The following is a 27,808-nucleotide window of genomic DNA, read 5'->3' as shown; positions in this document are numbered from 1 at the left end:
AAAAAAAAAAGGAAGAGGAAAGATTAAACAAAACCCAAACAAACCAAACAAATATCAGACTTGCAAATGAACTAAATAATCTTTCCATATTAATGAAAGAAATCTCATACTGCTATGTATAGGATATATCAACATTTATTATTCATTTGTCATGTTTGATGAAAAGCATCATGATTGTATGCTTGGAAAATCTTCACACCCATTTTCCAGGGAGTGTTATCATAATTTAAAGGGTATTTTCTCCAGTCTAATAAGGGAACCCATTGTAAAGCTACAATAGTTATATTCTAAAGCAATACCTAATTACATGCTTTCCATAGTCCCATGAAAAAATAATTGCTCCTAATCCCTGATGCAAGGCACTTCAAAGCACTTGCACAAAATGTCCGTGTAAACAGCAATACAGTGCACCATTTAAATAACATGAATGTCCTGTACACAGCTTGACCTAGGCTTAAGGGAAAATAAAATCCATTATCACAACAGCTAAAAGACCTGTTAAGGTTCACAACAATTAAGTCTCTCATTATAAATATAAGAACAGGCTCTAGAACCTTCTGCAGATGACATAAAAACCTCACATACATTTCATTCTGCCAAACCAACATGCTCTCTGGGTATACATTGGTATATAGTCTGACTGTTCCAAGAGTGACTAGGAGTGGCTGTACATGGTAATTTCTGTAAGCCCAGATTTAATATCCGCCAGGCCAAAGGTCTGGACCATTTGTAGCACCACAGAAAATGCTTTAGAAAATCATAAAGGTACAGAATTCAAACCAACCTTTCCTTAAGGTTCATTTAGCAAGGATACACAGAAAGTGTTTTTAGTTGTTTCACCTAACAAGAAAAACTACCTTATTTTAGTACATGTCATGTACACAGAGCACCAGTTTAAATAAGATTACGGAACACTTCCAGTATCTTGTTGCTCAGGCTATAAGTTCACTGCTTACCACTGTCCATGTCACCACCTTCCATAGCCTCCTTAAAGCCAAGGAGGGTAAAATCAGAAAGGTGATAAACACTGACAGTACTTCCCTATCAAATTTATGCCTTTCAAGTAAAGTACTAGTGACACTGGAGCCTCCCAGCACAGCAGCTGTCTGTGCCTTTGGGAGGCACAGCGGAGGAGGCCACGGACAGGGCTCAGTGTCCTGTAAGTTAAGGCCGCTCAGCCTTGCCACCTCAAGGCCACATGCTGTGTTTCTGCTACTTAGCAATCTCACTCTTTCCTGTACTCGGAAAGCAAAGAGGTCTGAGTGTGACTATAACCAGGGAGCCTGAGTTTACCCTCAGTCCCCAAACCTACAACAGAGATGCCACTGTAAGCTTCCTGTGTGGAGACCTACATTTGCCTCCTTCCCAGCAGTGCTGCTTAATGTTAGTCTGGGCTCCTTAGGCAGTCAAAGGGAAAATGACATATCTAGGGCTTTGCACAGTTAATAATAACCTATAAATATTCAGACGGTTGCATTTACAGATCAAAATGACTCCCAAAGGAAAATCAAGTTTCTTCATAAAATGGATTATATATATATATATATATATATATTAAAAAAAACCTGGAATGGCGGTTAATTCAAATACAAAAACTCATATACAAAACCCCACCCTTTCTTCCCAAACTACTGAGGTTCACACAGTTGAATCTACCACACAACTGTTCTGTACTGTACTGTAATTACACCTCTAAAGTACTAAGAAAAGACTTCAGTTCGACAAACTGAGGTTCCGTGTCTTGAGAGCTGCAATAAAACTGCGGCATTGAGGCTGAGCTGAGAGGCTCCATCCTTAAGCACAGCTTCCTTCTTCCTGTTCCTGCATCCCACAGTGACTGCTGAAGGAAGGGATCTGCTCTGTAAATGACTGAGGCATCCACTGCCCATTGGGAATGTCAGAGAAAGTAGATTCTCCTTGTAGCTGTGACCCGTTGGCTGCTAGCAAAGAAAAAGAATGTTAGCTATGTCATTTACAAGTTTCAATCATCAAATTGGGAGATTTTTCTTGCAGTGCCATAAAGGGAAATTATTACTGTAATAATGAACAAGCTTTGGAATACAATTAGAACTATTGAATCTATTTTTAGATAAAGGACTGATAAATCCTCATTTGTTATTATAGGGGGGAAAATGCAACTAGGGCTAGTTGTCAGTCTGTTTCTTAAGAAAATGAGCTATGAAAGTCTGTGTAATCAAATTTCCTTATTAGCTACTATACAAGTACATATTACCATTTCCAATCATCATTTATTCTTTCTCTCACAGTCCCCTGCCCCTAATCCTGACAGAAGCTCTTTGAAAGGTGCACACTGGGACACATACTTAGCCCATCTGAGAAGCTGCAGGGCTCGCTGCTGGCCAGGTTTTCACTGTAGGTACCTCCATACGCGGCTTCATAGCCTGGATCGTACTTTTCTTCCTTCACCGCCATTTTCTTTGCATCCTCTGTGAGGAAGGGAAAAAAGATTTATAGCTGATTTTGTCCAACAATTTTGAAAGTAACTTCATGCACAATTCTTCAAAGTAAATATAAGCTAAGACATATTATTTAAAGCAATTTAAAAAACTTTAGCATACCTAAATTAGTTCCCCTAAGAACTGTAAAAAACCTGTTACACTAAACTCTAGGTGGCATATAATGTTTCTCAGTCCTTCATATTCTTTCTGAGAGTACCAAGATAAATGGAAAGCCCTGAGCTGAACAGTGATTTGTGCCCATAACCAAGCATTCTGCCCACAGCCTAGATTAAGCACGGATTCAAGGAGGATACAGTAACATACCTTGGGCAAGCTGTAGGTCGAATGTATACTGCACCTCCTGAACATCTGTGTTTCGTTCAATTCCTTTCAACTGATCTCTCAAGTCCTTCAGCTTAATGTAGTAATGGACTTTGTCCTGAGCTCGGGGAAACTGAGCACATCGTGCACTGGACGATGGCATCACATAGCACAGCTGGAATCATAAAACATCACAGGCTCAGAATTCTTACCATGCTGATATTAGAAGCAATACCTTAGATTGAGATATGATACATAAACACATATAAATACATGTGAAGCCAATCCAGACACGTAATAGCTCATAAGAGCTAAAACTACCAATCAAGATATGATTCATAGTTAAGCATTGCTGGCCCATGCCTATAATCATAGTTACTCAAAAGGCTAAGATCAGGCAGGAGGATTGAGGTTAGGCCAGCATAGGCAGAAAAGTTGGCTAGATTTTATCTCCAAAATAACTAGCCATAAAGGTGAGCTGCAAGTGTTGCTCAAGAGACACAGCAACAACCTAGTAAATGTGAAGCCCTGAATTCAAATCCCAGTATTGAAAAGGAAAAAAAAAAGATTCAGGGTCATTTATTTATTCTACTTCTCTGGTTACATATACCTAAGAGCTATACCTGAGCCTCTCTGGCAATTCACATACAACTTGATTTTCTGTAACATGCAGTAACCTACAGAGCTATGAACTCGTACAATTTTACAAATTGACAAAAGACGGACTGCCATTTAAAGAAATACCAATGCTACACTGAACTCATCAACCACCTATTTATAAGAAGTTAAGGCTAGGAAACAGCTAAAGCATACAGCCAGGCACTGGTGGCTCACACTTACAATCATAGCTACTCAGAAGGCTGAGATCTGAGAATCGTGGTTTAAAGCCAGCCCAGGCAGGAAAGTCCATGAGACTTATCTCCAATTAACTACAAGAAAGCCAGAAGTGGAGCTGTGGCTCAAAGTAGTAGAGTGCTAGCCTTGAGCAAAAAAAGCTCAGGTATAGCACTTAGGCCCTGAGTTTAAACCCCTTAACCGACAAAAAAGAAAAGAAAAAAAAAAAAGCAAAACTGAAGTAAACTAGTGGCTCATACCTATAATTCCAGCTACTCAGGAGGCTGAGATCTGGTGATTATATTTCAAAGCCAGCCTAGGCAGGAAAGTCCATAAGACTCTTATCTCTAACTAGCAAAAAGCCAGGAAGTAGAAGTAGGCTCAAATAGTAGAGTGCCAGCCTTTAGTGAAAAAGCTAAAGGACAGCCCTGAGGCTGAGTTTAAGCCTCAGTATTAACACAAATGTGCACACACACATACACACCCCACAAACAGATTTATCTTTTAAATACAATGCTAGTTAGCAGTATCTTAATTCATTGGTTAACTATTGATAACTAGGCATTACTGAACAGAATATAATATGGCCTTTTTACATAACATAAATTACAATGGGGTAAATATGAAAAGGGTAACTAGAAAATAATTCCTGCTTAACTGATTTAAAAATGCAACTTTAAGGACTTACAGTCTCTGTGTCTGGGATCTTATGGGGTTGAAGCCCAAATTCCAAGTTCTTAACTTTCACTCCAAAAACTTCTTTACTAAAAATTTCATAAATACCTAAAATGAAATACAAAAATGTTTACACTGCCCTTAATGTTAGCAAAGGATGAAGATAAAATTTTAAAGGAATTCTTACATTTTCCATTAAACACTGCTATTCGTGGCTGATATTTCTGTAACTTCTGTACTAGAATACGTCCTCCTTCACGAAATTCTTTACTAAATTGAATTAAAAAGTAGTAAAGAAAAAAATGTAAGAACAGTAGTATTTATAATATGCTAAGTTCAGACCTTCACATGTTATTTACATGTTTGTTTCAAATTCAATATAAGGTTTAAGGCATTTGTTAAGCTCAATGTGAACTAAAGTCATATGAGGTTCCCAGATTACATGAGGTGTCAGCATGGCCCGAGTTCCAACCATAGACCTGAATGTTGTATAATTAATTACCTGGAAAGATCTTTGCTGCCTGGTGTTGTCCTTTCCACCATGTTGGTAAACCCAATGCCATACTTCCCTGGCAGGGTGTGGTCATCCATGTGATTCAGCTGAACCTCACTTAGCCCAGACATAAACAGGCACTTCCCTGGAAACAAAGCATTTAGTTTATTACAGCATATAATTGCTAAAGTATTCTACTTTGTATTTTTGAAGGTTCATGGGGAAGAAAAAGGATTTAGTGTATTTGAAAGGTTTAATCAATTACTGTAAATCCTTTCACAGGATTTGTCAGTCCTAGAGCTTGAACTCAGGATGTGGGTGCTGTCCTTGAGTTTTTTTTGCTCAAGGTTAGTACTCTACCACTTGAGTCACAGCTCCACTTCTGATTTTTTGCTGGTTAACTGAGTTTTATAGACTTTCCTGCCCAGGCTGGCTTTGAACCTTTATCCTCAGATCTCAGCCCCATGAGTAGCTAGGATTACTGGCTACAGTTTATTTCAGTTATTGCAGATGTTACCACTTGTTCTGGAATAGACATACAACAGTAAGTTACACTCAAATGCTTTGACAGTAGAGAAAATAAAAAGTTCAAACTTCCTGAGAAATTTCTTAAAAACAATGGGAACACAGCCAGGAGATGTGGAAAAAAAATCCATGAGATTCTTATCTCCAATTAACCACCAAAAAGCTGGAAGTGGAGCTCTGGTTCAAGTGGTAGAGCATTACTAGCTTTGAGGGGAAAAAAAAAAAGGCTCAGGGACAGTGCCAAGGTCTGAATTCAAGCCACAGGACCAGCACCAAAACAACAACAACAACAAAAAAAAAACAGTTCCAAAACCACGTTCTTATCATTTGACCTAAACGTTTTAATTTTTACACTTACACACTTACATGATCAATTATTATTTTCAGAAGTCCCATACTGCAAGGCAGTGTTAAAGAAGACTTATAAAGAGAGCAATACAGCAGAAATTAGTTTTGGTTTGAAAGCTCACTTTACAAGTCTGAGAGATTCATTACTATTTTCTGCTAGATATGAAGTGTCCATAGAGGACTGAAATAATATGTCATATGGAATCTGATCTCCAACGATCAATGCATTTCATATCTCTTAGGAAATAACATCAACAGAAGTTTGTGGCTACTATATCCGTAGGTAGGAATTTTTCAAAATCACTTTAAAGGGGCTGGGAAGGTGGCTCAGTGGTAGAGTGCTTGCCTTGCATGAATGAGGCCCTGGGTTCAATTCCTCAGCACCATGTAAGCAGAAAAAGGCAGAAGTGGTGCTGTGACTCAAGTGGTAGGGAGCTAGCCTTAAACTGAAGAGCTGAGGGACAGCACCCAGGCCCAGAGTTCAAGCCAAGCCCCATGACCAACCCCAAAAAAAAAAATCACTTTAAAAATTACGAAAAAATCTTGAGTCAAAACAGAACAAGTATGGGTTGGGAGGTACAAAGTTCACTGGCAGAGGGCATGCTTAAGCCCTGGAGGGTTTGATCCCCAGTTGCATAAAATATATACAACCTATTGTCATGAACTCAAACCCTCCAGCAACACAGATTTCAGACCCTTTATGTTCATGTATACAGAGAAAAACATGAAGCCAGGTGCTGGTGGTTCATGCCTCTAATCCTAGCTACTCAGGAGGCTGAGAGCTGAGGATTGCAGTTCAAAGCCAGCATGGGCAGGAAAATCCATGAGACTCATCTCCAATTAATTAAGCACCAGTAAACCGGAAATGGCACTGTAGCTCAAGTGATAGAGTGCTAGCCTTGAGCTGAAGAACTCAGGAAGAGTGCGCAGGCCCAGAGGAAGCCCCATGCCTAACAAGAAATAAAGAAAGAAAGAAAGAAAGAAAGAAAGAAAGAAAGAAAGAAAGAAAGAAAGAAAGAAAGAAAGAAAGAAAGAAAGAAAGAAAGAAAGAAAGAAAGAAAGAAAGAAAGGAAAGAAAGAAAGAAAGAAAGAAAGAGAAGAAAGAGCATGAAACATAAATGTATATTTACTCATTCTCTAAAAGTAAATTAATCTTAAAAGTGTATTTATCTACTCACAGAAATGGTTTCCAGGTCCAGGATAGTGATGCCCTTTGTAAGCAGCCATTAGTCCTGGGTTTATGCCAATCTACAAAACAAAATAATTATACATTTTAGTCTTAAAAAGTAGGGCTTGGGCCGGGAAGGTGGCTCAGTGGTAGAGCGCTTGCCTTGCATGCATGAGGCCCTGGATTCGATTCCTCAGCACCACAGAAGCAAAAAGAAAAAAAGCCAGAAATGGCGCTGTGGCTCAAGTGGTAAAGCGCTAGCCTTGAGTTGAACAGCTGAGGGACAGCGCCCAGGCCCAGAGTTCAGGCCCCACGACCGGACCCAAAAAAAAAAGTAGGGCTTACAGATTCTCAAAGACAACATCCCATTCTTTCTCTCATATTCAGAATCTAGATTAAAACAGTAACAACAAAGCAGGAGGTGGGGATTCAGGAAGAGGAAGGGGACACGAGAGTGGAGGGACAAGAGGATAGGTGGTAAATAAAATCAGTGTTATATGAATAAAACCCATTATTTTAGGTAACCAGTATGCTAATTAATGAGAAAAAAGTAGGCCTTAAGCCTTAGGAGTATGGGTAAGACTGAACTGATTAAAATTCAGATTTAATCTAGTATCATAAGCAATACTGCTATCAATCACTACCCTTCATCCTAACAAAGTACTTCATATGGAGGAAAGATATTTTATATTAAATGTTTTGCTGTTGTTTCCAAAACCCTGCTTGACTCTTTCATAACCCCAGGTTTTCCACCTTCCCAGATGTAGGCTACCTTCAATGTGGAAAGAGAGAGGATCTGGAACCATCAGTCAACCTGGGCCCACACGTAACTTGATCCATGTCACCAAGCAGTTGTCTGCCTGCTAATTTTTACTGACAAAAATACTAGATCAAACCCAGTCATATTAAGAGTACCCTTAAGCACTTATATAATCTAATGATTTATGTGAATATATTTCCTTTAATTGCAGCCCTGGGGGGAGATATTACTACTTCTGTTTTGTCAGTGAGGAAGGAAGGTTAAGGCTTGTTCAAGGTTTTACCTGGTGACCAGATTTGAACATGAACAGCAAAGTTTGAGGCCCACCTTCTTTTTTTTTACCGGTCTTAGGGCTTGAACTCTGGGCCTGGCGCTGTCCCTCAGCTCTTGTCCCTCTACCACTTGAGCCACAGCGCCACTTCTGGCTTTTTCTGATTATGTAGAGCTGAGGAATCGAACCCAGGGCTTCATGCATGCAAGACAAGCACTCTACCAATGAGCCACCTTCCCAGCCCGAGGCCTACCTTCTTAAACAATCCCTCTTCATAAAAGTGATATCATTTATCACAGAAGGATTCTTTGGAATAGTCTGTTCAGTAAAATGCTATTTGTAAGAGTAAGTATTAAGTACATCTAATCTATCAATGCTGTTTACTAAATCAAATTAAGGACAAAAATTCTTACAATCACAATGTCCAGATTGAAAGTTAAAATATCGGGAAGAGTCTTGGTCAAAAGTTCAGCTTCAGAAACACCATTGAACCGGTCTACTTTTCTTTTCACTTTAAATGCGTCCGTGATTTTTTCTTGCTTTTCTTTTGATTTTTTTGACTTGCTCGATTTTTTTGACTCGGCAGATTTTTTGGGTTCCACGGGTTTTTTGGGTTCTACTGTTTTTTTTGGTTCTGTTGTCCTGACTTTTCTTTTTCTTCCTTTTGGAGCCTCTGAAACACAATGATTTCCAGAATGTAGATGCATAACATTTCAACATTTAACAAAATACTGGTTTTTCCTTAAAGTCTACGAGCACTCATTTATTCTATCATCCCAAAATTATGACCTCACATTTCCTATGTCAGTGTTCTCTACAATGAATTCTGTTTTCCATTCTAAGAGTGGGTTCATGCAGACTCTACCCACTTAAGTATCAGTAACTTTTCAAATAATCTTGGCATCTTGGCCTCCCCAGCAACACAAAAACATCTGTGTACATCTATCTATCTATCTATCTATCTATCTATCTATCTATCTATCTATCTATCTATCTATCCATCCATCCACCCACCCACCCACCCACCCACCCACCCACCCACCCACCCACCCACCCACCCACCTACCTATTCTATCATTTTATAGGAATTCTAAAGGGGAAAAAAATGGAAGAATGAACAAAGAAAGACAGGATGGAAGGAACCCACTTTATCTCACTTCCCAGTATTAGCTATACATAAACCAGGTGCTGGTGGCTCAGACCTGTAATCCTATCTACTCAGGAGGCTGAGACCTGTAGGACTGAGGTTTGAAGCTAGCCCAGGAAGAAAAGTAGAAAACTATCTCTAGTAAACCAGAAAAATGCTGGACAAGAAAAGTAGAAAACTATCTCTAGTAAACCAGAAAAATGCTGGACAAGAAGCATGGCATAGTGGTAGTATCAGATGTGAACAAGCCAGCTGAGAACATGAGGCCCTGAGTACTGGCAAAACAAAGTGCAGCAAAACAAGAAACCCACAAAAAAGTCCCTCTAGAGAATGTGGCCAGGGTTGAGTCACTGACCTAGGTATCCAAAAGGAAACCTTCATCTTTTTACTCGTCTTTAACTTCTTCCCTAATTTCTTTGGCTCCCTGCCCCATCCTACTCCGATTTGGTATTTTCCCAACCAAGCCTGACAGGATGAAGGTGTGTTTTTCTTGTCTTATACTGCTTCAGTTAGATCCTATGCTATGGGATCTATTACCATTAGCTTGCAGCTGGGGATGTCCTAAAGCACACTGCCCAGAAACAAGACCAGACAGCTCAGTGCAATGGAGCAAGGCATGTGCCTGGGAACATAATCAAAATTGAGCACATAGAAATTCTGCTACACTAGAGGAAATTATTGCCAGCACTCCTACTCTCACCCCTACCCCCATCCAAATCTATTTGACTTCTAATTCTTTATTCTTGGTGAGCAGCAACTTCTTTCAACCAAATGCCTATCCCAGAAATCTGTGAGCCTGCTATACTATGGATATGGTTTGAGTTTGTCCTCCAAGAGTCCCTAAGCTGCTTGTGGTAGGGAATGGCATGAACAATGCCCTTGTAAGAGACTGTGGCAGCTAGTCTCTCTCTGGCTTCCTGTCTAGCAACATAATCTTCCTCACAAATATACTTCTGCCCCTGGAATGTCATCTGTCATGCTACTTTTACCTGTGTAGATGATGCTTGTGCCATGACCTAAGCATCCTGTACCTCTTTTCTTTATAAAGAACATTATAAAGCACATTATATGAAGCACATTATTATAAAAACATAAAGCACATTATTATTATAAACACATTATCATAAATATAAACAAGAAGGACAGGCAGAAATGACTTCCAAACTCCTCACTCTTACCCTTAAAATCCTTGAATCCTGGCCAGGTAATTGAGTAATCTGTCTTTCTAACTTTGTCTTTCTCATTTATCTCTAAATTATTTCATCTCTAATATGCCCCTTGACTCAAATCCTGTCTTACTCTCTACCATCCAATCTATGCTCTGCAGAATTTCCAGATTGATTTTTTTTTTAAATGCTAATCTAGGGCTGGGAATGTAGCTTAGTGGTAGAGTACTTGCCTAGCATACACAAAATTTGATTCCTCAGTACGACATAAAAAGAAAAAGCCAAAAGTAGCGCTGTGGCTCAAGTGGTAGAGGCTAGCCTTGAGCAAAAGCAGCTCAAGGACAGTGCCCAGACCCTGAGTTCAAGTCCCAGGACTGGCAGCAAAAAAAAAAAAAAGGGGGGGGGGTAGGGGTCTTGGAAGATGGCTCAGTGGTAGAGTGCTTGCCTTGCATGCATGAGGCCCTGGGTTCGATTCCTCAGCACCACATAAACAGAAAAGGCCAGAAATGGTGCTGTGGCACATGGTAGAGCACTAGCCTTGAGCTGAAGAGCTGAGGGACAGCGCCCAGGTCCAGAGTTCAGGCCCCATGACCGACAAAAAAAAAGCTAATCTATTCCTTTGCTTTCCATCAAACAGTCTCTATGGTCTTTGGATAGAATGTACATTCCATAAAACTTCACCATTTCTTTGAATACTTGGGACCCTGATGACACAGAATCACTGTTTTGTTTTTTGTATTTTTCATTGGTGGTATCAGGATTTGGACTCAGAGGCTTTATGCTCATTTGGTTTGCTTGCTCAAGAGCAACACTCTACACTACAACTTGAGCCACTTCTCCAGTCCAGTGTTTTGCTGGTTACTGAAAATGGAATCTTGGTGACTTTTCTGCCTGGGCTGGAAAGAAAAGGCTTGAATGGCATTCCTAAAAGTCTCAGCCTCTCTAGTAGCTAGGTCTACAGGCATGAGCCATTGGTGCCTGACCTACTTATATCTTCAAGTCTGTGCCTTGGTACATGCCGTTCCTTCGGCCATTTGCCTTCCACACTCTCTTGTTCATAGGATGAAGTCTCCTCACCTTTGGACTTCCAGAGCTCTGGTGTTATTTCTCTTCTCAGGAAGCAGGCTGAATATAGTCTTAGTTAGGTGCCAACTCAAGTCACATCTCAGGGCCATCTATCATGAACCCCCTGTACCATGTAGTAGGCTCAGGGGTAACATGTTTACTTACTACACAACTACATTCAAAAACAGAATCCATTTTCTTTTATTCCCAATAACAATGCATGCATGCATGCATGTATGCATGTATGTAGTATGTACCGTGTTCTGTATATACTAACTACTTATAAGTGGATTATAATTTTTTTCTTTTTATGAGGTACTTCTGAGAAAATGAACCATATCTATGACAGGGTTTTTTTTTATATATACATACACATATATGTATATGTGTACATATATACACATATACATGTTGGGGTGTGTGCACATATATTGTGTGTGTGCATATATATTTTTTTTTCATTCATTCATTTTGGCTGGTCCTAGGCCAGAATTTAGGGCCAGGGTGTTGTCCATGAGTTTTTTTTGCTCAAGGTTAGTGCTCTACCACCTAAGTCTCAGCTCCACTTCTGGCTTTTTGGTGATTAATTGGAGGTAATAGTCTCATGGACTTTCCTGCCCAAGTTGGCATTTAACTGTGATCCTCAGATCTCAATCTCCTGAATAGCTAGGATTATAGGTATGAACCCTCAGCACCTGGCTTTATTTTTATTTTAAAATTTTAATTAAGTATTGTACAAAGAGATTACAATTCCTTAAATCAGGTTATGAGTACAGTGCATCTTGATTAATGTCATCCCTTCTACAGAAATCATGAATTACACTTTTACCACTAAAATTCATCATTAAACACTTTCTTAACTAAGCTAGGTGATCCAATTATCTAATTTTGTAAACTACCTGGGAGAAAACTACCTGGTGCAGGATCCTGGGCGGGAGCTGGTGCAGGAACTTCTGGCATTTGCTGCTCAGTCATGACTGCCATGGTAGGAGCTTCAGCCATCATTTGTTGAAATGGAAATGAATAAAAAGCTTGAGCTTGCTCAAGGGAATAGCTGAAAGAACAATAGAGTACAATTTATAATGATGTGATTATCCAAATGCTAGTTTAAATGATCAGCTATTAAAAAAAAAAACTTGCTGGGTGTCAGTGACTCACGTCTGTAATCCTAGCTACTCAGGAGGCTGAGATCTGAGGACTGTGGTTCAAAGCCAGGTAGAAAGTCGGTAAGACTCTCCAATAAACCACTCAGAAAACCGGAAGTGGTACTGCGGCTCAAGAAGTAGAGTGCTAGCCTTGAGCTAAAGAGCTAAGGGACAGTGCTCAGGCCCAGAGTTCAAGCCCCACAACTGACCCTCCCCCCCCCCAAAAAAGAGAAAACAAAACAAAACAAAAAACCTTCAAGATTCAAATATTTTGCAGACAGATTGTAGTATTTATTTAGAGTAGATAACAGGGGAGGAGAGGTTTATTTTCTTCAGTGCACATTCAGCTGATCTATGCTGAGTGCTTACTAATCAAATAGACTGTTTAAGGGAAGTTTTGTTCCTTTGGTTTCTGCTTTAGGAGAAAAAACAAAAAAACAAAACAAAACAAAAAAACACCCTTTGAGACAGCATCTCCCTGTGTAGCCCAGGCTAGCCTGGAATTCACAATCTCCTCTATCAGCTTCTCCGGTGCTGGGAGTACAAGCATCTATCATCACTACCACCCACTCTCACTGTTTAATGACAGTGTGCCACCAATAAAACTTACTGGTTCTGTGAAGTCAGCCAGTACTTTCTCTGAAATGAGATCATAGGAATTTCCTAGTAATAGCTGTGAAAGGCTCTTCAGTTTATATGGACTGGGACTGAACAAAGGGCCTTGAGCATGCTGGGTAAGCGCTCTACCACTAAGCTATACCCTAGTAGCTCTACCACTAAGCTACACCCTAGTAGCTCTACCACTAAGCTACACCCTAGTCCCATATAATCACAACAAATTAGTTACCAAACCAATGCTGAGGGTCTGTTAGGTCTGATTTAGAAGGCAACCTGGCTACCACTATTCTCCATATCCTCCATGTTCCTATTACCTCTCAAGTGCCACCATTAGATCTCAATATATACACTTGACAAAGTCCAAATTATAAACAGTAACAGCCACTTTAGAATTCTGCAATATTGGCCAGGCTCATGCCTGTAATCCTAGCTGCTCAGGAGGCTGAGATCTGAGGATCATGGTTCAAAACCAGCCTGGGCAGGAAAGCCTGTGAGACTCTTTATCTCCAATAAACTACTCAGAAAAGCCAGAAGTGGCACTGTGGCTAAACATACTTTGTCATCTTCACTTAAATAAGTACACATGATGCCAAATACCAAATAATCTGAACTCTTAACTCGAGAGGCTTAAGTGGCCTGGGATCAGCAGAACTATTACAAATGTGCACCTGACATTGCTATGTGTCAGAGTGTGTATTCACCTATGCACAAGCTATAAAAAGCTGTCAGCACAGCCGGGTTCCCCTGCTGGCTCAAGCCTGTAATCCTAGCTACTCTGGAGAGTAAGATCTGAGGATCTCGGTTCAAAGCCAGCCTGGGCAGGAAAGCCCGTGAAACTCTTATCTCCAATAAACCACCAAAAAAATGGAAGTGGCTTTGGTAGAGCGCTAGCCTTGAGCTGAAGAGCTAAGGGATAGAGCTCAGGCCCAGAGTTCAAGCCCCACAACCAACAACAACAAAAAGCTGTCAGCACAAAGATTTAAGGCAGGTCAAAATTCTGAGTTCATCTAACTATTCCTCATGTAGTACTGATTTCAAGTTTCTTCCTAATTTGCTCAATGTTTCGTGCTCAGAACCAAACACCCCAGATATGGCCTCATCAGCCTGAAACTGAAGAGGGCTAACAACTTCCTCATTCTGGGGACGTATCATGACACCTGCTGTAATCTTATTAATCCATACTGAGTTTACCATCACTGCAAAACTTCTCCCTCATTCCACAAGGTCACTGACTTTTCTGTACCTCAGTTAGGGAGCAAGCCTCTTCTGGTTGGTTAGTGATGATTCACCAGTCCATCTAGCTGGGATTACTAAATCTAGCAATTCTGTAAGCCCCTCCTAGAATTGGGACAGGATACTCACAAATTTCCTAAGCATGCCATGAGCACTCAAAATCTGCTAAAGCATAAAACTGGGGACAGAGCTACCTGGCAAACCAAGAGACCTCTCTTCAGTCTGCCCTTGATTCTTTTAGTGGTAAGCCAGGTGTTTATTTCACTTAAGTGAACTTCCATCTTCATCTTGCCCACCAAGAGAAAAGGCTAGGGAGCCAAACAGTGAAGCAAGACTGGATTCAAATGGCCACTGTACCATTTGATAGCTGGACAGACAACTTCTGTTAACTCCTAATACCCCAATGTTCATGCCTGTACAATGGGAAGCATAGCATCTAATTCACTGGTTGTGAGAATTCAACTAGCTAGGGAACATAAAACAGAACCTGGTATATGGTAAACATCCTATAATAGCCTATTTCAGTATCCCGTGGTGTCTATCTAGTATATAGATCTTGCTGTCTTAGGGTACATTCCACTTCTGGGAGAATTAAGAGATCCATGTGTTAACATGCTCATCAATTATCATCTACAAGACCTCCAACACTATATTCTGGCCTTTCTTATGAATTATAATGTATCCAGAGCAGGCCCTAACACAAAGACAATTTTCAGGCCAAGTTCAAGAAGTATCCTGCCGGGCGCCGGTGGCTCTCGCCTGTAATCCTAGCTACTCAGGAGGCTGAGATCTGAGGATCGCAGTTCAAAGCCAGCCCGGGCTGGAAAGGCCTGGAGACTCTAATCTCCATAAACCACTCAGAAAACTGGAAGTGGCGATGTGGCTCAAGTGGGAGAGCGCTCGCCCAGAGCTGAAGAGCTGAGGGACAGCACCCAGACCAGAGTGCAAGCCCCACGACCGACAAAAAAAAAAAAAAAGTATCCTATATAGAGCAATATTATCTACTCTCGGGCCCGTAACGCTGCTTTCCTGAGACGTTGGGGGAGGAAGCCATCATATCGGATAAAGTTGAACAAGAAAGCTGGAGTTGATCATCAGCAGGAGGTCGATCTTTATTTACACTTCTTTACATGGTCTTAGTACGATCGAAGAGGGTAAAGAGATGCAGCCAAGAATGGCACTCGAGAAGCAGCGTTTACCGGAGACCGCAGCTCATCAGTGTATTTTAAAGCTGGCTAGGGGTGGCTGGGGACGGGGCTGGAGGCCTGGGCGATGCCAGCGGGAAAGGCGGTTCCGGCCTACAGTGCGCACGCGCGGCCCGGCCTTTGTACTGGGCCGCGGCGTTGCCGACCCCGCGTGCGCGCGCCCGCCCTCCCGCCGCCGCCCCCACCCCCGCCCCGCGCCGGCCTCGTCGAGGAGGGGGCGTGGGGCGGTGCCGTCCCCGCGTTACCTGCCCGCGTCCGGCGCTTCCATGGCCAGCGTCCGCTGGCGCGGGCGGCTCCTGCGACCTGGCAGGTTGGCGGTCGGTCTCTGCTGCACGGCGGTGGGCGCGCGGCGACTCGACGCCAGACGCTTGGACCCGATGGCCGGCCGGGCTCGACGACGGCTGGACTCAGCCCCACCCCCCGCAGGAACCCCGTCCGCGCGGCGCCGCCGTCCCCTCCGAGCCGGGTCCCTCGTGTGCTCATGGTCACGTGACACCGAGCCGCCCAATCCCGGGGCGCTTCTCCGGACGCCCCAGTCCCGCCGCTAGGCCTGTCGGGAGCCGTGGGACAGCGAGGGGCGGAGCGGGGCGCTCGGCCGATGTCAGCGATTCTCGCGCGGGTTTCCGGGCCGGCGGGCGCGCTGCGGGAACGGATGGCGTCCTGCGGGGCCGAGTAGGTGGGCGGCGCGATCGAGTTGCTTGCACCCCAGGTTTTATTCCAGAATTGGTTGCTTCAGTCGTCAGTTACTGTGATGGGGGGGGGGGGGACTTTGGAATCAGGGGACCTGGAAGTCGAGGTCAGGTTCTAATCTGTAAAGGTGCCTGGTGAGATGTAAAAACTTTGCCAGCTTGATTTTGGAATTAGGGAAATTCTGCCTTTTGAAGTCTTAATACTTGATGTGATTCCAGCCTCCTTACCTAGGGTCTTACAGACCCGTCTCGCAGCGCCCACCCGATCACCATTTGGGCAAGACTTCACTAGATTACTTCGTGGACATAGGCTTTTGTTTCCCTAACTTGCAGGGTTAAAATCACGGCTCTGTATTAATCGCCCTGTTCAGTGCCAGTGGTAACAGACCTCCAGACCTTTAAACATGGGACCTCGTTGGCGTGTAGTCTTCATTCTGTAATTAGAGTTGTCTGAAGAGGTCCAACTCCAGATGTTCCACATGTCAGATATGGCTGCTAGCTCCCCCAAACGCCAATTGGAGTCTATGCCAGGCACTGTTGGCTGCCCCTGTAAACCTTAGCTATCCAAGAGGCTGAGATCTGAGGATTCTGGTTCAAAGCCAGCCAAGGCTGGGAATGCCCTTAACTCCAATTAACTACCAAAAAAAAAAAAAATGCCAGAAGCAGAGCTGTTGCTCAAGATGTAGATTGCTAGTTTTGAAGTAAAAAGCTCAGGGACAGTGTCCAGGCAGAGTTCAAGCTCCGGGACTGGGGGCTTGGATACACACACCCAGACACAGGAGTCAAGTAGTGATGAAGAGAGAGGGAAGTCAAAGGCTTATGAAGGCCACAATCACTTTAGCCCATCTTCTCTGTATAGACAAGAATTTAGCTTTAAACAGAGATGAGAAGTCTGCAGACAATCCTCGTCTCTGTGTGGCCTATTATCTCTACTCTAGTTCAGTGAGGGGTTTCTGTAGTTGTTACAGATGTCATCACTTGAAAGCAGAGGCGGGCACCGGTGGCTCATGCCTGTAATCCTAGCTCCTCCGGAGGCTGAGATCTGAGGATCGAGGTTCAAAGCCAACCCCGGGCATGAATCCTTGAGACTTCGATCTCCAACTAACCACCAGAAAACCAGAAGTGGTGCTGTGGCTCAAGGGGTAGAGTGCTCACCTTGAGCTGAAGAGCTCAGGGACAGCGCCCAGACCCAGCGTTCAAGCTCCACAACCAACCAAAAAGAAAAAGAAAAAAAGGAGTAGGCTGGTTCTCAGAAAATGATCACTTCTCTAGGGTGTAGCCTCATCATTGTACTTGTCTTTCCCTGGGTAGGCTCTGGTGTTCTGTAGGGGTAGTTTTGGTTCCTGATCACAAAGATGTTACTGATCAGTTCTGTGCTTCTGGAACTTAACATGATTGTAGGGAGGGCACTCAGAGTGAAGGACACAGGTGCAAAATGGAAGCTAAAGTGACAATTTTTTATCCTTTTTAACCAACTTGTGGGTCTAAGAGGACAGCTTTTGAGCAAAAGCTTTTAAGTACCTGATAGAAAATTCGTAATATTTAAAAATGTTACGGAACGCCTGTGAATCTACACTTGTATGTGCTACCCAGAACCTGTCATATGATAAGTGACTATTGAGGGAATAAACAAATGGCCATCCTTCCCCTCCGATTTTGGTAAGACTCCAAACCACAGCTTGCAAAAGTGCATGTAGCTTGCTGGGTTGTTTAAAAAAGAATTCTGGTCACTGCAAGTGTTTGTGAAGAGCAGCTTCTTAATATATTTTCACTCAGGGGATTTGCCCTGGGGCAGCAAGGAGCTCTCCTGTAAGGGTTCTGTGCCTAGACCTAGGCCACAGCTCAGTCGGGCCTGACAAAAGAAAGCATGTGGGATTATGGGAGGAGTTGTTGGGATGAAGGGTGATGCAGGGCTCCCCCAGCCCACAGTGTCTCAGTCTGAGCTTGCTTTGCTTGTGGGCCTGGCCTGAGAGCAGAGTCCCTCAAGCTCTACAAGTGTCTGGAGCCGGAGCCCGTGGCTCGCGCCTGTAATGTGGAGGCTGAGCTCTGATGATCCCGATTCAAAGCTAGCCTGGGCAGTCAAAGCTCTTTCACTTAACTACCCAAAACGCCGAAGTGGAGTGGCAGAGTTCGAATCCCACCCCCTGAAACTTGTGCAAAAGGACAGATCGACGCAGCAGTAAGATCCCAATAGCACACTCGGGGGAAGCCCAATGACAGCCAGGGAACAAAGAGGAGCCGCGAGCTTGGGAGACAAGCAGCGAGCGATGATAAACGTCGCGCTCCTCCGGGCCCCACTTCCGCCCGGGTCACGGAAGCGCGCCGCCCCGCACGCCGCACGCCTGGTGCTCCGCTGATCCCTTCCGGCGAGGTGCCTGTCACGCTAGCCTTTCCGGTCCGGCCCGCTCTTGTTCCGCGCCCGCTGCTGAGCGCACTTCCGCCGGAACTGGGGAGAGAGCGGCTCCCCCTGCGCGGGTGCTCCCGAAGGTCGGGTCCGGCGCCCCGCGGGGCCGGGGTGGGGGCAGGGGTACTGTCTGCCGCGCCTCTCTCCCTGGAGGGTGGGGTGGGTACGCGGGGAGCCCCTCACCGATGGATCCAGGCCTGAAGGGTGCCCCTTGGCCCCGGCCGAGCGTTCGTCCTCTCGGTGACCTGTCAGAACCCGTGCGCCGGGGGGTAGGGGAGCACCCCGAACCCCTGTAACTGTGCGGCTGGTCGTGAGCCTAGAACCTTCTAACGCTGCCCCTTTTTCCTCCCCGCCAGCCCTCCGACCATGCCCGCAGGTGTGTCCTGGCCCAGCTACCTGAAAATGTTGGCGGCCAGCCTCCTGGCCATGTGCGCCGGTGCCCAAGTGGTGCACAGGTACTACAGGCCCGACCTGGTGAGTGCGCGCCTGGTGAGAGCAGCGCGGGGCGCCCCAAGGCCCTTGGGCGCACGTCTGCCCGCCCTGAGACCCCCGTGTTGGCCTCCACTTATCCCTCAAGCAGCCCCTTGCCTCAGACCTCCCTCCACAGCATAGCCGCTGCCCACCTCTGGCCTGTCTCCCACCTTTCCCTACTTTCATCCCTCTCGATCCTTGCAGCTTCCACAAACCCATCAAACGTAAACCTACCTCAGCCATTCTTTTTCTCTGACATGTCGTCTTCCCACGTCTTGGCTGGTTTTCCTTCTTTTAAACTTCAGATCATTGCTCAGATACCTCCTCCAGCTTTGACAGTTTTTTGGCCAGTTAGCTCCCAAATGATTTTTGGTTTTGTTGTTGTTGATCCAGTACTGGGGCTGGAACTTAAGGCCTCAGTGTTGTCCCTCAGCTTTTTCTCTCAAGGCTGACACTACCACTTGAAACACAGCTTCACTTTCCATTTAAAAGCTGTTTGGTGGTTAATTGGAGATGAGCCCAGATTGGCTTTGAGCTGTGATCCTTAGATACCAGCCTCTTGAGTAGTGAGGATTACAGGCATGAACTACTGGTAAATAGCCCAAATGATTATTAAATCCTTTTAAGACCTTCCTTTCCATAGAGCATGTGTCACAATTTGAAGGTATTTATTCTTCTGTTTGCTTCCATTGAATGCAAAACTACAGAATAGGAAGGTATTAGTCTGCTTTCACTTTTGAATCTCAAGTCACAGTAATCCTTCGCGTCCATCCCAGGGAACCATGTGCAGGCAAGCAGGCACAGAAGAAAGATTATTATAAGGTTTATTAGAGGGGCCATATTTCCCAGGAGAAGGAACGCATGGCTTCTGTCCCTATCCGAGTGGCAGGAGGGTCTGGGTGCCATGTGGGTCTGGGCAGAGAGAGGGAGTGGCCAGCTGTGTGGCCCAAACTCTTAAGGCAGGGAGGAGCTCAGGTATGGGTGCAGCTGGGGACCAAAAGTTGGGGATAATACTAACATTCTCTGCTTTGTTGTTTAATAAAAATAGGGGAACTTGGGCTGGGAAGGTGGCTCAGTGGTAGAGTGCTTGCCTTGCATGCCTGAGGCCCTGGGTTCGATTCCTCAGCACCACATAAGCAAAAAGAAAAAAAAGCCGGAAGTGGCGCTGTGGCTCAAGTGGTAGAGTGCTAGCCTTGAGCTGAAGAGCTGAGGGACAGCCCCCAGGCCCAGAGTTCAGGCTCCACGACCAGACCCCCCCCCCCAAAAAAAATAGGGGAACTAGCCCAGGGGATATGTGGGTGGAAGTCATTTCTTCTGAAGCTATTTCCTGCTGTAAAGGGGTGAAGTAGTCAGGGGTCCCTGATTTGTTGGCTGGGTGGGGTACCATTGAAGAGGCATTTGCTTGCTAGTTTGGTTGGTAAAGGTACTCATCTTTTCCATGACAATAGTTATCTAAAATGCATGACACAATTAGTAAAAGGCAAAAATTGCTGTTAGCAGCTCAAGAAAGGAATAAGCCAGGGAGGGATTGATTCCCAGAGGGGCTATCAAAGTCCTTAGATTGCCTTTTCTGTCTTGGATTGGAGACATAGCATGGTACCTGACTCCCCGCATCCTGGAGTGGAGAGTAAGACTTTTCCTGCTTTAGGATCACAGTAACCTGAGGAGGAGGTAGCAGAGATATTTAAAGGTACCAGAGCCAACTGGTATCATGGACTCTTTTGGCTACTTCCTGTTGGCCTGGGGGGTGTCAAGGAGTCTCTGGAGCTGGAGTCTTTAAGGTCTGGGTCTGTGCTAGGCAGGCAGGGCAATGTAAGTGAAATCTCTGATTGCCTGTAGTAACAGGTTGGCTTTGACTTGTTCCCAGGTGGTGTCCTGGGTGGAGGGGCTGTTGTCCTGTTAAAAGAAACTTTTGGAAAGGTCAGGCAAAAAGGTAACAAGGTGAGTTAACATGAATAACATAGGAGGATACATACTGGCCATGGGCCAGAAAAGTTCCATTTGGAGCATAATCCCAGTTGTGGCCCATTACAGGGAAGGAGGAATAACTGGACTGAGGGCAGGGGGTGTCTAGGCCTTTTTGGCAACTGGGTAGGGGAGAGCATAATGGACTGGTTGGGAGTATCCAGTCAGGGGCTACTATAAATACAAATAGCAGGTAACAAAGGCAAGACTGTAACTTTCTGTCCAGTTAGAAGGTGACATTAGGTAGGCAAGTAACTATTTCTCTTGATCTCCCAGCTCTGATTAAGATTAATTTTGAAAGGTATAGAGTAGTGAAAGAAGTCTGTCACAAAAGCCCCTTTTATTTCCAGTTAAAGCAACAAGGAGATCAATGGAGATAGAGGTTACTTATAACTTAACGATTGACTAACAATTACTTGTCAGACTTTTGTAATAACAAACTTCAGTAGATGTTTTTAAACTGCAATTGATTGGTACTCTAGGTACTGCCATTGCCTCTAGGCAGCCTGTTTAAAATGGCTTATATACAACAATTAACTTTTAACAAATTTACAGATCTTTTCTTGGGCTACAGCAGCTTAGCCTGTTTAGCACTCTGGTTTGCAGAAGCGTTTTTCTGGCTGGCTGAGAAAAGTTGATCTTTTGTGACCCTAACAATGCCTACCTGTGTAGGCCTTTAGACAAATCTCAATAGGGACATAATCTCAGGTCCACAGACATACTTTCCTTAACAGATGAATTCGTGTGGCTGGTGCCAGCCTAAGAGTCACTGCCAGTTAGTACTTTTTTTTGAGCAGATACAGGGAGTTTGGAATTTAAACTATCCCCCACATTTTACAACCTTACCTTTCTTTACTGCCCACTATCACAGATGACTGGCAAGTTCCTGCCCAGTTATGAAGTAGACAGACATGATGGACTTTAGAAAGGCATGCTTATGAACTTTGAAAGGCATGTTTATGAGTGTGAAATGTGACCAATAAATATTTGGAGAATGAAGAGTGTGAATGTGGGCATCCACAGGGGAGAAATTTTAACTTAATGGTAATAATTTCTGCCTTTATTGAATTGGTAACTGAGAATTAGAAATTAAATTTGATGGGGAAAGGAGATTAAACAGTATCATGCAAGTAATTGCCAGATTCTGCCAGGAGTTACAGCACGGACAGTGGTTTAAGTACAAGTTAACAAACATGTTGTTGCAGTTAATTAATTGTACTTTATTGTTGTTAGGTAGTTAAATTGGCTGCTGAGTAAAGAGACCACCACGGGGTATTCAGGCTAGGGATAGGTTTATTCAGTGAACTGCCTGCAGACCCCAGGCCAAGTTGGTGAGAGACTGGCTGTCCCCGGGCCATATCTTATCTAGGGTAAGGGCAGGGGAGAAGGTGTGGCCTAATGGGAGGTGTGGCCAGGTGGGAGAAGGGTGTGGCCACATTGGGATCCAGATGTAACCTCAGTGGAGGAGGATGTGACTTCCTCCAAGTGTGCCAGTTGCCTAGGTAACAAAGGTACTGGGCAGAGACTTAGCCGAGAGGAGGGAGGAGTCTGCCCTCCTTGGAGTGGACCTTACATTTGTCACTACAACTTTGGAGGTGTTTATCCCTGTTTCCAAGTGAGGAATCAGGTTCATAAGAGAGAAAATGATTTCTCAACATCAGAGCTTCATGAGGCATTGCTTTAAGGATCTAAAGCCCAAGCTTTCTGTTTGGTGTCTCTCTTTTTTCTTGTCAATAGTACCCACACTTGTAAGTAATCCAAATTGAAGTTCAGGTGTGTGGAGTAAAAATTGAAAACCCCTCCACTTGTAACCCTCTTTCTCCTGTGTACTCCCCATTACCACAGTGCTTGTGGAGGTTTGTTCCATATATGTAGGAGTTCATATATGCATGTCTCTACAACTTAATTTGTTTTGTTCACATTGATGTGCATAGACCACATAGACATTTGTGTATATTAATGTTCTTTATTTTTCCTTCTTCCTCCTCCTCTTCCTCCTCCCTCCTCCTTCCTTCTTTTTCCTTCTTTCTTCTTCTTTATTTCTTCCTCTTCCTTCCATGCCAGTATTGGGGCTTGAACTCAGGGCCAGGGCACTGCCCCTTAGCTTTTTCACTCAAGTCTAGTCCTCTTCCACTTGAGCCACACCTCCAGTTCCAGCTTTTTGATAGTTAATTGGAGATGACACTCTTAGACTGCTTTGCTTTGGTTGGCTTCCAGTTGTGATCCTTAGATCGTAGCCTCCTAAGTACCTAGGATTATAAAGATTTCTGGCTGGTGTTTTTAATCATTTTATAGTTGTTTTTTTCACTGTGTGTGTGTGTGTGTGTGTCCTGGTCTTGAATTCAGGGCTTAAGTGTTGACGCTGAAGCTCTTTTGCTCAGGCTAGCACTTGAGCCACAACTTCACTTCTGGCTTTTTGGTGGTTAATTGGAGATAAGACTTTCATAGACTTAGTTGCCTGCTTTGGCCTCAAAACATGATCCTTAGGTCTCAGCCTCTTGAGTAGCTAGGATTACAGGGGTGAGCCACTGGTGTTTGTTTAATGTGGTACTGGGGAGCAAACTCAGAGCCTTATGCTTGTAAGGCAACTGTTCTGCAACTGAGCTAAACCTCAGCCCTTTCGTTGTGTTGTGTTTTGTTACATAGCTCTTCCATAAATTACTTGTGCAATCCCTTTTGACATTTAGGTGCTATGTTGTTTTTGTACAGACAGTACAACAACAGTCTTTTGCCACTTCAGACTGCTTCTTTTTTTAAGAATGAAGATCCTTTCTGGGAGTGTAGCTTAGTGGTAGAGTGTTTGCCTAGCTTGCATAAAGCCCTGGGTTCGATTCCTCAGTACCACATTCATAGAAAAAGCCAGAAGTGGAGCTGTGACTCCAAGTGGTAGAGTGCTCGCCTTGAGCAAAAGAAGCTCAGGGACAATAGTGCCCAGGCCTGAGTTCAAGTCCCAGGACTGGCAAAATTAAAAAAAAAAATCTCTACCTCCAGTTTCCTGCCTCTAGCTTAGTCAGGAATAGCAATCAGCCCTTCACCAAGGAAAGAATGCCTAGAATTTAACCCTGGGATGTTGAGTTTTTGATTTCCTGATCTCAGAATTGGGAGTATGCAAAGGTTGTTACCAGCACCTGCCTTTACTTGAGGCAAGGCAGTTGAGTAAGGTCATACTCAGCTTGGCTGGGTAGTAATAATGGCAGTCCAATACTTCTGTAAGCAAGAAGGGCAGGCCTGCGGCTGTTTAGGATATTCTTTTACTAATATTTAAGAATGTAGTCTTTTAGAATTGTACCATCCATTGCTGTTACTGTTATGACAGCTAGCAACTCATTTATTTTTTGTAATAAAGACTTTCAGTCTGACAGAAAAGAGGAGACCATGGTGCTAGCAAAGGTTCGTGCTTAGGGCTGTTGTAAGGGAGAAATGTTAAGAAGGCTTTATTCAAACTAGGTGCTAGTGGCTCATGCCTGTAATCCTAGCTACTTAGGAGACTGAGATCTGTGAATCACAGTTTGAAGCCACCCTGGGCAGAAAAGTCAGTCATGGGGCTTGAACTATGGGCCTCGGAGCTCTTCAGCTCAAGGCAAGCACTCTACCACTTGAGCCTCAGCACCACTTTCCGTTTTCTCGTGGCTAATTGGAGAAAAGAGTCTCATGGACTCTCCTTATAAGGCTGGCTTTGAACTGTGATCCTCAGATCTCAGCCTCCTGAGTAGCTAGGATTACAAGTGTGAGTCACTGGCACGCTGCTTTATCTTCAATTGTACCTGCACAAAGATGAATGTGGAGCTGTGATTCAAGCAGTAGAGTGCCAGCTTTGAATGAACAAGAGTGCAAGGCCCTGAATTTAAGCTCTTGTACCAACACACACACACACACACACACACACACACACACACACACACACACACAAAACGAAGGGAAGGAAGGAAGGAAAAGGAAAGGAAAGGAAAAAGAAAAGGTAAAAGACTTTGTTCTAGCTGTCCAGCCTGGCCTATGAGAATAGCACAGGAGGAAACTTTACTTATGTGGAAGCCCAGGAGTCATAATTCCTATTTCTTACTGCCTCAGTGCTGATACCAACAGATTCCCTTGGATTATTCTGGAGGAAAAAAAAAATACATGTAGCTAGGCACCAGAGGCTCATGCCTGCAATCCTAGCTACTTAGGAGACTGAGATCTGAGGATTGCGGCTCAAAGCCAGCCTAGGCAGGAAAGTTCATGAGACTCTTATTTCCAATAAACTACTCAGAAAAAGCCAGAAGTGGCACTATGGCTCAAGTGGGAGAGTGCTAGCCTCAGGGACAGTGCCTAAGCCCTTAGTTCAAGCCTTAGGATCAACAAACGGAAATGCGCATGCACATGCACGCACATAAACACACACACGTACACAACTCACTATGTCTCACCCCTACTATTGTAGTACTCAATGCACTGTCTGTCCTCTCCTCTATAATTCTTAGTAGCTTTCTGACATCTGCCTTCCTCTGCTTTCCTGCAGTCTCTCCTCAACAAAGCTACCACTGACATCTTTTTATTTATTTATTTATTTTTATTTTTTGTCCGGTTGTGGGGCCTGAACTCTGGGCCTGGGCACTGTCCCTCAGCTCTTCAGCTCAAGGCTAGCGCTCTACCACTTGAGCCACAGCGCCACTTCCGGCTTTTTTTTTTCTGCTTATGTGGTGCTGAGGAATCGAACCCAGGGCCTCATGCATGCAAGGTAAGAGCTCTACCACTGAGCCACCTTCCCAGCCCCACTGACATCTTTTTATACTGGAGTCATCAGTTCATGTCATTCTAATGTCCAGTATCTTCCCATTTCAGAGTAAAAGCCACTGGAGACTTTATACCCTCTACTCTTGTTTCCTAATCTGCTTTGAACAATTTGTATTAGTGTAACTAACAACCCAGGAATATGAAGTTACACTTATGCCCCAGGTCTCTTTGGGATTCTACTGGCCTGAAACACTCCTCCCTACCTGCATGACTGCCTTCTCTTTCATGTCTGTTCAGAACTCACCCAGCCAATAGGCACGTGAAAAGATGCTCAGCTTCATTAACCATCAGTGAAATGCCACAGAGAGTGCTCACAGCATACCCACTAGGGTGGCCACAATAATCCAGGACATGTATTGCCAGGGACATGAAAAACTGGACCTCTGTACCCTGTTGATGGGAAAGCAAAATGGTGCAGTGCTTTGGGAAATAGCTGTTAAGGCCTCAGACAGGGTCAGCCTATGACTCAGCAGTCATGAAGAAACATGTCCACATACCAACTTATGGGAACTTGTTTGTACATGTTCACAGCTGCATTATTTAGTAGAGTCAAGAGGGTGGAAACAGTCCAGATGTCTATTAGCTGATAAATGCATAAAAGGTGGCATATCTATACTATGGAATATTAGTAATAAAGAGAAGTACTGATCTATGTTACAACATAGGATGAACCTTGAGAACAGCATGCATTATGAAAGGACCCAGTCACAAAGTACCATGTATGATTCCTTTTTATAAAATGTCCAGAATAGGCAAATCTATATTGACATAAATAGAACTCTGTTGGAACCAGATTAGGAATTAATATTAATGGGTATGAAGTTTTTTTTGAGGGAGGTAAAAATGTTCTGAAATTTATTATAAAAGACTCACAACTCTGAATATATCATACTAAAAACAATTTGTGGTGTTTCGGATCATACATATACTGGGCCAGCAATCTACCAGAGCCAGCCCTGAATTGGACATGTTAAATAAGGAATGGTGTGGAATGAAAATTATATCCCAAATAAAACAGAACACCTCTACTTTTCTTGATTAGCTTCCTCCAGTGGAAGGATTTTTTATCTTTTTTTCATTGCTTTGTGCATTAAACATAGGAGGCACTTAATTTTTTTTTATTTTTGAGTAAGTGAATGGATTTCTAATAGCTGTGTCCTTTGCTAGTTGCGTGGTAGGGAGTCAGCACCACATTCAGGAATGAATTTCCAGATGTGGAAAGTTTTACCAGAGTTGGTGAGCCCATCTGAGAATCAGTGCAGACTTTCCCTCTGTGAGTCCTGGGGACCTGGGCATTGCCAGGATGGTAGAGTTATATATACAAGGCTAGAAAAAGATTTAGATCAGGCAGAGGTTCTCACAGTTTTTTTTGTTTGTTTTTGTTGTTGTTGAGTAACAAATGGGGTATTTTTTTAACTTTAGAAAATCCTTCAGATCACATTGAATTATGGCTTAAGAAAGCACTGGTATCTGGTTTGTTTTGTTTTGTTGTCTTTTTGTAGACAATACCTGAAATTCCACCAAAGCCTGGAGAACTCAAAACAGAGCTTTTGGGACTGAAAGAGAGACAACACAAACCTCAGGTTGCAGAGCAGTAAAAACTTCAGAACTCAACGATGCCAAGAATTCTGTAAATGAGAAGTCTTAAATATGTATTAAACATAACATTGTGTTAAACTCCTTGTGGCTAAGCACCTAATGCTGTGCTAATAGCAGAATTGGTGCTTTGTCTATATTCACTGATAAGGTGGACTTGTCATTATGGTTTGACCAAAATGCCAAACTACCTATTCTCAGTCTCTTGCATGTGGACTGGAAGATAGTTGTCTTATATATCATGTAAGAGTGAGCATTTGCCATATTTCCTGCCATGTTAGTTCTGGCTTTTCTCTGAATTAGCTTGAGTATAATGGCTGATGAGAATTATAAACTTAAACATAGTAAAATTGATATTGACAATGAATGTATATGAGACCCAAGTTATTATTTCTGTAAATAATAAAAGTACTTGTATTAAACTACATTATGTCAAATATTCTCTTGGAGTTGTGTCCATAATAATACTGATCTGAT

The 27,808-nt window shown here is 43.6% G+C and overlaps 2 protein-coding genes across 7 annotated transcripts; one reads left to right on the top strand and one right to left on the bottom strand.

Annotated features, from left to right (window-relative positions):
- Positions 1 to 117: 117 nt before the first annotated feature.
- Tdg (thymine DNA glycosylase) lies at positions 118 to 15,902 on the bottom strand. Of its 4 annotated transcripts, none has more exons than XM_042693168.1 (10): positions 15,679 to 15,902; positions 12,132 to 12,286; positions 8,268 to 8,527; positions 6,834 to 6,903; positions 4,792 to 4,927; positions 4,477 to 4,559; positions 4,303 to 4,397; positions 2,784 to 2,955; positions 2,325 to 2,447; positions 118 to 1,937 (listed from the first exon to the last, which is right to left on the bottom strand). In XM_042693168.1, the coding sequence occupies exons 1-10, from the start codon at positions 15,699 to 15,701 to the stop codon at positions 1,795 to 1,797; spliced, it is 1,260 nt and encodes a 419-aa protein (XP_042549102.1). In that variant the 5' UTR covers positions 15,702 to 15,902; the 3' UTR covers positions 118 to 1,794. The 4 variants fall into 4 exon arrangements, with proteins under 4 accessions (XP_042549102.1, XP_042549104.1, XP_042549101.1 ...); XM_042693170.1 differs by having other exon boundaries at positions 12,147 to 12,286; XM_042693167.1 differs by having other exon boundaries at positions 118 to 1,940; positions 15,679 to 15,899.
- Positions 15,903 to 16,000: 98 nt separating this feature from the next.
- On the top strand, positions 16,001 to 27,756 carry CUNH12orf73 (chromosome unknown C12orf73 homolog). 3 transcript variants are annotated; one of them, XM_042693172.1, is made up of 3 exons: positions 16,001 to 16,105; positions 18,883 to 19,000; positions 27,238 to 27,756. In XM_042693172.1, the coding sequence occupies exons 1-3, from the start codon at positions 16,032 to 16,034 to the stop codon at positions 27,331 to 27,333; spliced, it is 288 nt and encodes a 95-aa protein (XP_042549106.1). In that variant the 5' UTR covers positions 16,001 to 16,031; the 3' UTR covers positions 27,334 to 27,756. The 3 variants fall into 3 exon arrangements, with proteins under 3 accessions (XP_042549106.1, XP_042549108.1, XP_042549107.1); XM_042693174.1 differs by having other exon boundaries at positions 16,032 to 16,109; XM_042693173.1 differs by lacking the exon at positions 16,001 to 16,105 and adding an exon at positions 18,512 to 18,609.
- Positions 27,757 to 27,808: the final 52 nt, after the last annotated feature.

The sequence above is a fragment of the Dipodomys spectabilis genome, unplaced genomic scaffold (assembly GCF_019054845.1).
Source record: "Dipodomys spectabilis isolate Male_0828 unplaced genomic scaffold, ASM1905484v1 ptg000163l, whole genome shotgun sequence".
Lineage (NCBI taxonomy): Eukaryota > Metazoa > Chordata > Mammalia > Rodentia > Heteromyidae > Dipodomys > Dipodomys spectabilis.
Note: the sequence above shows the minus strand (reverse complement) of the source record. Positions and strands in the feature narration are given on the sequence as shown.

Bases quoted from the DNA above. Each gene is read 5' to 3' on its own strand.
- Tdg (XM_042693167.1), bottom strand. From the start codon at position 15,701: ATGGAAGCGCCGGACGCGGGCAG. The intron at 4,398-4,476 runs GTAAGAATTCCT...ATTTCATTTTAG, and splicing joins AGCAGTGTTTAATGGAAAAT to GTATTTATGAAATTTTTAGT. The intron at 2,448-2,783 runs GTATGTTACTGT...CCTTCCTCACAG, and splicing joins CGACCTACAGCTTGCCCAAG to AGGATGCAAAGAAAATGGCG.
- CUNH12orf73 (XM_042693172.1), top strand. From the start codon at position 16,032: ATGTCAGCGATTCTCGCGCGGGTTTCCGGGCCGGCGGGCGCGCTGCGG. The intron at 16,106-18,882 runs GTAGGTGGGCGG...CCTCCCCGCCAG, and splicing joins ATGGCGTCCTGCGGGGCCGA to CCCTCCGACCATGCCCGCAG. The intron at 19,001-27,237 runs GTGAGTGCGCGC...GTCTTTTTGTAG, and splicing joins GGTACTACAGGCCCGACCTG to ACAATACCTGAAATTCCACC.